Source organism: Atta colombica, unplaced genomic scaffold, assembly GCF_001594045.1.
Source record: "Atta colombica isolate Treedump-2 unplaced genomic scaffold, Acol1.0 scaffold261, whole genome shotgun sequence".
NCBI lineage: Eukaryota > Metazoa > Arthropoda > Insecta > Hymenoptera > Formicidae > Atta > Atta colombica.
The window spans coordinates 1004883-1015024 of NW_017259361.1; the positions used below are offsets into that span (position 1 = coordinate 1004883).

The following is a 10142-nucleotide window of genomic DNA, read 5'->3' on the forward strand; positions in this document are numbered from 1 at the left end:
TAGCATTAAGAGCTTTGGCTCGTAATCCTATTCTCATTATTTTAATTTTATAAAAATTTTACTAAAAATAATATTAACGTATATAAAAAGATTTTTGAAATTTCTTTTTTATAATGTCTTAGTTTCTTTCAATATTTGAACAGATTTTTAAGCAATAAATAAATCAATCACCTCGCCTTGACTCATAACTCTTTGATTTTTAAATTTATTTTATTTCAATTAAGCTTTAAAATAGTTAATTTAATTTAATTTAAAATATTATATGTTAAAAATTGCGAAAAATTACAATGAAACTTCAAATATTTTATCAAGAAAGAATTTATCATTGAATATCTTCTGAAATAGAAATGTTAATATTGAAAATGCATTTTCCGTTCTTCAAATATTATTATATTAATCTTTGAAATAAAAACAAATACATTTCAAAAGAAAATTAAATAAAGTTAATATCATGAAATATTTCTTTATTGTGAGTCTTTATCACATCACGCATTCAATTTTCTCGGAAATTAATTAGAAATGTCTTTTTTCTTACTATTTTTAAAATGTAATAAAATAATAGCTAGTAACTATTATCAAAATTTTTAAGTTTAATCAATTAATCCGAAAGAAAAATGTCATGAGAATGTTCAGAAAGACAAAATGGCATCACGATAAATCCGAGAAAATTAAGTCGATAAGTTTATGAAAATTGTAAGGGAGCATACGAGATTTGCCACGTCAGTTCAATAGTAAGTAAATATGTGTCCATGCTATAAGATAGTTGAATGAAAATGGAAATTAGCTGAAATAATAAGAAAGCATATTTCAAAGAAAAACATTGCACGAAAGCGGAAAATAATACAAAATAATACAAAAGCAACAGAGGATTTATCAGGAAGATCGGAGACAAATTCGGTGATGCAAGAAATCCACCTTTGTGGAATCCATCTCTGTACGTCCGTTTTATATTTCTAACAAAATTTCCGAAAAATAATGCTGCTTAAAAAGTCGCATTTTTTATAAATGCGAGTTTTAAAAATATTTTTTATTATTCTGAATAATCAATTTCTATCCTATTTTTTCTTCTAAAATAAAAATTATCGGTTTCTTTTTTAAAATCATTGAATCATTAACATTATTTAAAACAAAATTTAAAAAAGAAATTTAAACCTTTTAGTGCATTTAATTAATTTTTAATTTATTTTAATTAATTTGGAAAGAATACTTTCTTTGATATATTGGGTTGTTCGGAAAATTCGTGCCGATTTTGAAGGAATTGAAACGCAGAAGATTAATTTTAAATTTTAGTATACATTTATTAAATTATATAGATTAGTCGGCACGAATTTTCCGGACAACTCAATATATTTAGAAGAATCATCAATATAGAAGAATCATTGTTTAAGATGAAAACAAATAGAATTTAATGAAATGAATGAAATTTAAAAATCTTTCCCTTTCTCTCTTTCTCTCCCTCTTTCCACTTTTTTCTTTTATCTCTCTAATATGCAAAGTATTTCCTGCGTACAAATTAAACAAATAATATATATGTCACATAATAAAAATATTTTTTACTTTTGTTAAAACATTTTAATTTATGTTCTTGTTATTTTTATTGAATTTTTTTATATACCCGAATATTAATTTAACATAATAACATAATTTATACTACAATAATTGGTACTAAATTGATATTTATTCTTAGTGTTAAATTGACACAATGAGTAAATGATTAAATAACATAAAAATAATGTAACATGTTTAAAATATTAGTTAAAATAATGAAATGAATGTATTAAAACATGAAAAAATGAATGTATTTAATACATTATAAATCTTAATTTTAATAAAGAAATATATTGCCACATTTGTATAAATTGTGTTAAAATTTTATACATACATTTTTGAAAATATTACATTTTAATTTTTACGTAATCCATAAAAAAAATTCTGCCAATAAGCGGAGAATTTCTCTTAGCATTTCCTCTAAGCAAACAATCTTATATGAATTAAGCGCGTGTATTTATAACACGCGCCTAATTTATTATTTATCTATAAAAATAAGGATCTATAAACATGAGAATCTATGAACATGAGCTATGATTAAAAATAAATTCCTCTATAGAAAATTCTACTGTAATAACCCGAAAAAAACTTTTTGAAATAAGAAGATAAACAAGATAAACAAGATAGCAGCACGCTTATTTGTTAGAAGAAGTTTGCCATTTATGTGCTACCATAGCTATATATACATGTCAGTATATGCAAGACATTTTTCTAGCATTAAGGGGATTGCAATCTTAAATTCAGCATCTTATGATAATACAATATTCCTCTACTTTGCAGAGTATCTTCTTGAGGTCATATATAAATGAAAAATCTTTTGACATTGACAAGGAACCGCTAAACAGCAGAATATTTCTTTCAGGGTGTAAATTACTGATTAATAAAAGTAATTACAATGTACATAAAATAAAGTACTAAACAACGGAATATTAAATTAAATTTTTGTGATTATATGATTTCATTATATGATTTGTAGAAATTAAGACAGCATCTTTCTTTTTTTCTGATTGCTAAATATATTAAGATGGACAGAGATCATTTGATTTCTCGCTACATATTCTTGATCATCATCGATCAACATTTAGTTAAAAAGATAGCTCAGTTGTTAATTCACACAATTATAGAAGATTAATTCACGAAACAATCACCGCACATCTCTCCGCGGTGAAACACTCACTCCACAATAACGACAAAACACTCACCATTTTGTCGACTTTTAGACTCCTCGATGCGAAGGCGATGCAGAGGAGGAGATCGTGAAACGTAAGTGTCAAAATGGAAAAAACGTAATACGATGAACGTAGCGACGGCGTGGTTTGGTGGTGGTTTCTGGTGGAATGGGTGTTGGGGTTGGCGATGACACCCTTTATATAGGTGCACCCTGGCGCGCATATTTCCCCTCTTCCCCTCGGCGCATTGGTCCTCTCTCTCTCCGTATCTGTGAGGAGGAGACATTCTCACCTGAGTTATGATTGGTCGGAGCGCACAACATGATACCTCTACATTATTTTGATTCAATTACACCATCACCACCGGCTACCGACCTACGTAATCTTCTTTATTATTTATGACTCTCGACAAATAATAATCATAGGGGCGGATGCGAGAGGATCCTCGCTGCCGTCACGTCATCGGTAACAATATCGACGCACTGATCTCTTCTTCTCTCTCGGTCTATTTATCATGTCTATCTATCGCGCAAAAATTCACTGTGCGTAGAAACAACAACAGTGTCAGAACAACCAACTCTCCATTTATATATCGAGCTTTAATGTATGAAGCTCGAAATAGCAACAGGTAAAGCCTTTATTCTCTCACAGTCTATCCTTGCAAAAATTTAATATTGGCCAATTTAATACTAGCCAATTTATTACTAAAAGACAGTAATTAATTACTTATTTGGAGTATTAATATTAGGAATACTACTGAACAACAACTGTTTTTAATACTTAAAATAAATAATTAATAACTGTTCTTTCAAGTATTGGCTAATATTAAATTTTTTATACACTTTAAATTTCTTACAGTGAAATCTCACTTCAAGAAAGTGAAAATACAATTACTGTTAAAAATTAAAATTTCACTTCTTGAAAAAGAGTGACAATTTTCAGTCCTTTTAGAATGAATTTTCACACTTCAAAAGAATGAAATTTCACGCCAAAAAAAAAATGATTTCACTTTTAAAAAAATGAAGACAGTCACTTTTTTTAAGAAGTAAAATATTTTCACTTTTTTCACTTTTTTCGAGTGGTTGCATTTTCACTTGAAGTGAGATTTCACTGCAAGAAATTTAGAATACATTTAGAGTGCAAGGTTAATTTGTATTTTATACAATCGCTTTCTGTTACAGAAACGCAATATAATGATGGAGTGACGAAAGTACATCTGTGTCGTCAGTTACGAAGATATCGCAGTAAAAAGAACTTTATACGAGAAGTTAAGTCATGCGAACATTTGATTTATGTATATCAATTTTTATGTTTGATTAACGATAGTTTCAGAAAGCACATAAAATGTATTATGTGCGAACTTTTTTCCATTAAACTAATTTGAGGGATTCCGAGTTTCGGACGAGAAATACGTCAGGGCTTTTTAAGTTTTAACGTGCTTACGCATACGCGATATGATACTTCGCAACAAGCTGCAGTAAATTCGTCTTTTCTTCATACAAATACTGTCCGTTATATGTTATCTTTCATGATACAAAAGATGATACAACATGATAGAAAAGTAAAGCAAATTTGCTTGTAAATATATATGCAACGCATTGTACGTCCGCGCCCGCGTAATGCGAGGGTTACGATAACATGTTAATCTTGCGGTGAATCAAATAAATTTCGATTGCATGTATGTACATATTTGTACTACAAATATTAATTTTATTTCTCAATTTTTCTATACATAGTTTAGACCGAACATTTTATTTATTTTTTATTTAGAATGTTAAATTTTCTTTTAAAAATTTATTCAAATATCAAAATAAACTAAGATGTTCATTATTAAAAATAACTATACAGTAATTAGTATTGCTAGCAAATAAAAATCCATCTGAGATACATGATTGCTTCTATTGCTAATAATTAATTGGAATAACAGATTAGTATTAATCTTCATGAAGAATTTTAAATTATATTCGTTTTCAGCATCAACATTTGTTGTCACTGAATCTACAAAATTATTTGTTGCAAGTACCGGTTTGTTGCACGCTTCTATTTATTCACATTATAAACATTAATTTCATTTAATAATTTTTTTACATTGGAGAGGGAAAAAATTTGCACGCTAATCCTAAGCCATAATGGCCAATTTCATTTGCGAATGTAAGGATTACAAATTATTATTAGCAGATGTAATAAATATTTTTTTTCTACTCGCTGCAAAAAATTACTTTTCAACAAATGCAAAATATTTGTCAAATTTGTTTGCTATATGTGTTAAACAAATTTGATAATTAAATTTTGTAATCCCTTTCGCGTTTATAGCAAATCTTTCATAGTATCTTTTTATAGCAAACTGTAAGAAAAATTATACGAAAATACACGCATAACACGATAAATATTGCACAATGCAAAATTATGTTAAACATAATTAGATAAATTAATTAGATAAAAATCTTGTTAAAATAAAGATTCATTAATGGTGATAAAATTAAACATAGGTATGTGACTTCTATCAATTTTTTTTATAACGACATTAAAATTTATTTTGCAAATAAGTTAATACAAAATTTTACACAATATGTATATTTCCATGACATAATTGAACAAATTTATTCATTTAACTTGTAACAAATAATATTTAAAAATCGATGGCTGTAAACGATGAAATGAATTTGTGATATAAACATTTTACTTATGCATTAATCACATAACTACGCCTCAAATTTAAACTAATCATCGATTTGTGATTACAATTATATTTAAAAAATAATTATAGTAATATAATAAAATAAATAATTGTTTTGAAAATTGTAAATATTATTTTTGTTATTATTTATATTATATAGTAAGTAATTAAATACGACTTTATGACTAAGTCTCTTTTTTAGTCAAATGTCAAAAGTCGTATTTACAATGTTTCAAAGAAGTTGATGACTTTTTAATGAGAAATTCTTCATCCACTTTTAAATATATGAGTATTTTTCCGTAAAACAACGAAACATTAATTATTTTCCTGTTACAACGAAGTAAAAACTAAAAGTCTCTTTTGAGTTAAATTTTAAAAGAAGTCAATGGATAATTGAAATTTTATCATATTTAGCTGTGTTGAGATAAAGTTTTATATTAGTGATTTAATTTTACATTTAATAATTATATTTAATAATTACATTTACATTGAAACATAATTTGAAAATTAGATAGTTAATAATATCGATAAGTAATAATTTCCTTTATTACTTTAATATTTTGGCTAAGAAAAAATCAAATTCGATTACATACTTTTTAGCTTTTTAGCTTTTTAAATCTGTACACAAAAAATTTATTAAATTTTAATAAATATTTTTTTTAATTGTCCTAGCGAAATATTTATTTACGGTAAATAAATATTTAAATAAATGAAATAAATAATTGAATAAAACTAATGATTCTTGTATCTAATAAATATGTTACATTTAATAAATATTCCGTTACGAGTATTCAAGAAAATATTGACTAAAATTCAGTAAATTTTTTTCACAGTGTATTGATTTTAATTGCAATAAAATTGCGAAGATAATTGAAAAGATATTTAAAATTAAATAATTGCAATATAATTAAAATATAATATTCTTAACATAAAGATTGTTTTATTATAATAATTCTAAGTAAAAGAGTAACTAAATTAACAAAAATTTTGAAGCATTTAAACACTATAAGTTTTGAATTACAATTAAAATATAAATTACAATTGAAAGCGAAGAGACTTTCTTATGAATTAATGCTCTTTTCTGAAAGTTAAAACGCATACATCAAAAAGAAAAGCACATATCAGTTATCCTTTAAATGAAAAAGCTTGTCTGAGCAAAAGGAGATCAGTGTCGTCATGTTCCATTGCATAAGCTCGTATTCAAGTTTAATATTATAGCGTAAAGATCGTTTCTCTATTGCCGACATTGAGCAGATAGTTGCATAAACGTACGTAATTCATACTTGTTACTACGGGATGTAACAAATACATTGCATTGTGAATTTGAATATAATTTACTTATTACTTTTCTTAACTTAAGAATATAGAGTAAAATGTTAAATGACAAAATTCAACAATTCAAAAGTAATAAAAAGCGTCAATCTTCAGTTCTTAAAAATACTATGTACCTTGCGAGATTATATATAATATAAACTTATTACAAACTAATATAATATAGGGTTAGCAAACGTTACTTTTCAGTTACTTTGCCGTTATTTTTTAAAAGACGATGTTGCAATTTTTTATGATGGTAACGTTAACTAACTAAATGCTAAAGTTGTATTTAAGTTAAGAGGAGTCACTGAAAAGTCGTTACCATTACGCGTTACTTACCGAAAAAAATTAATAAATAACGAGTAATGTTACTAATTATAAGTAATGGATAAAAAATAACGTGTTCCAAATTAGGCGTTATTTTTTTTCAGTAACGAATGACTTTTTCAATCTGTTACAATTAATATAATACGAAATGTTATATTTTTTAAATACTCATAATATATACGATTACTTGCACGATTAGTTATTCATAAAGGGATCGAGATGATATAATCACATATTATGTGGAACAGATATTTTGTGTGATCCATTCGTTTGGAATCAAAACTCCAAGGGAAAATAGACTTTATTACTCTTTTATGACAATTATTTTTGTTTAATGTAACATTTTTTATGTATCTTGCTTGAGTATAACTCTCGATTATTCTTCGAACGGTATCACACGAGTTATAAAAAAGCAACATAATAAATACTTTCATGCAAACAACGCGATTCCTATCGTATTTTCACAATTAATATAATTAATATAATTGTAATTAATAATTTAATTAATTTTTTGTTTTGCATCTTTCGTTATACGATTTGTATAAACAATTAATTTTGAAACTATTTGTTGCTAATAAAAGAAATATTCCTCTTTTTTATTAATCTCTAACCCATTCCATCGTCTCTCATCATATCTTACATATTGTATATTACCGTAATAAGTGATTCAGCCTTTTTGTTTGCTCTGAATTTATTTCGTAATGGTGACGAATTGACGTGTGCTTGATATTCATTTCTAAATATTAACCGACAATTGCATAGTAATATAGATATAGATGATATTACATTTTTCAGATGATATTTTCCCTCTCACGGGTACACCTTGACGTGGTGAGAGGGCTCAGTACCCGGAGGATATACACGAAAAGAAAAGTTTTTCTCAAGTATCTAAAAATTTTCCGATCTCTCTGAATGATATACCTAGATAAATTTTCAGATATTGAGTAAAATCGTTCTCTTCGTGTAAAAATCCAATGAAAGGGAAGCTAACGTACCCTCGTCCGCCGATTTAATTGAAAGTGAACGAACCGTAGCCGGTTCGTCGCGTCGCGCGTTTGCTCGGGAATGTCGTTGAAGTTATCGGACTAATGGACTTTTGATAAAACCTATTCGAATGATATTCTAGTTTGACGATGAAATCATAGCTTCGATGTTTCGACAGGAAAGCGGAACTCTCTTTGGGACGTTGCTTAGGTGACCACGGTCACTCCAACGCTCTCACGCCAAGTGCTCCGGGCACGAGGTGATGCCGGCCGCGTAATGTCACGCACTTCGTGGTGCTGTGTTCGCGCGGTTTAGCAACTACTGTTGCTGTCGGCTAATTGAGGACACGCTCTGTCTGCCGGCAAACGGTTCGGCCCTTAACGATAAGAAGCGATCGATTGGCTCGGATTCGTCTCTGGGCCTGTATTCTGTAACTTGGGTTATGCAGTTGTTATGAGCGTATAACGATTGCATAATGAGTTACAGAATTCCGCCCTGATGGGTTGCCCGAAAAGGAGTATAACTCTGGTCAGAGCGCTCATTTCTCTGCGTTTATCTACCAGCATCTGAATGATTCTCACGTTTAATATGATTTAGTCAGAGCCTAGCTCTAGTAGTCTTTTAAAAGACTAGCTCGTGACGAGGAATTGGAATCCATTTCTTGCATTGTCTAGATTGTTAGACAATCGGCAATGGTACCAATTTTTCTCTTATTAGAGGCGCTCGTCACGTCTACCAGCCTCTTGGAATCGCTCGTGGTACAGTACCAATTGTGTCCCACTAGAACTAGTAGTTAGGGCGTATGACTGAGTCAATGTTAAACGTGATGTAAGCGTAAACCAGAGGTGACGGACTCGATATGATTGATTTTATCTTCTTTCATGTGGGGGCTTAAAACCTTTGTTCGACGTTCATCGTGTGTTTCGCAAGTACTCGTCGACGTGTGGTGTTGATTCCACCGATCGAAATAGCAATTCTATCATGGGTTTTGTAAACGTGGAGTGCCGTAGTGTCGCGCGAAAGACTTTTATAAATGAATAGTCCGCGCGCGTTTATAATGTTTATAGTATTATTCGCGAGTGTTTTACGCGAGTGTCCTGTGCGAGAGGATATCAACCCGATTCTGAGAGGAGGAGGAGGTCTGGAAGAGACATCGGGCATCGGCGGAGCAACCTTGCGGTAAATATCATTTTTTGCTTATATAAAATCAATATCTTTTTTTTATTTATTCTTGAATCGTTTTATTTTACAATGATTTAAAAATGATAAGTAGAAAAAAAAATTATTTTAAAATTATTTAGAAATTTCATATTTACGAATTTTTAAGATCTTTTTAAAAAATGTATAATTATTTTATAAATATCTAACTCAATGAGGAATTAAAAAATTTGATGCTTATAAAAATTATATATTTTGAAAATTGTATGATTATTTTAAGAGATTACTTTGCGTTTTTTGAAAATATTGTTTGTGTTCCTCATGATTTGTTATAATTTGAATTTTATATTTTTTTGTTACAGAATCATCGTAGCGACGTTGCAGATATAACTCCGCTGTTGCGCGTCGGGTTGGTGAGTGACGAATTAATGTTTTTATCGAGGTAACGAATATATGGTAATTTCATTAATATATATATATTATATATCTATAAATGCATATATAGATTAATTTAATAAAAATATACGGAAATGTATAGCACTCCATATATCTGTTGCCTTAAAAGGGATAAGTTAGAACAGATTAGGATAAACTTAATCCTGGATGCTTTCTTATTATTGAATATATTGTGCATGCATTGTTAAATTTATAATGTCACGTTTTATTTAGTTTGAGTTATTTCTAATTATATCTATGTGTCGCCATTGCTTTTACATATCTCGTTAATTTAACTATAAGAATTATAGAGTAAAATTATTTAACTCAGGAAGATTATTCAATTTAACTCAAATTTTGTTTATTAATTGTAAATTTATACGTTAAAGTGAACGTTTTGATACGAAGTAACTCAAGCTCGGTTTGATAATTCAAACTCAGAGATACAATAAAAAATATGATGCTTCGATGGTCGTGTTTTATACAATATTAAAATCGAAAAAATTATTTTATATATAATTATATATAAT

General features: G+C 28.4%; 1 protein-coding gene across 1 annotated transcript in view; it reads right to left on the reverse strand.

Moving 5' to 3' along the window:
• LOC108689154 (FMRFamide-related peptides-like) overlaps positions 1-2872 on the reverse strand; it is a 9002-nt gene extending 6130 nt beyond the window's left edge. The window contains exon 1 of the mRNA XM_018195800.1: positions 2751-2872. Coding sequence (XP_018051289.1) covers positions 2751-2753 — 3 coding nt within the window. The 5' untranslated portion in view covers positions 2754-2872. The remainder of the gene's footprint in view (positions 1-2750) is intronic.
• Between the last annotated feature and the right edge of the window lie 7270 nt (positions 2873-10142).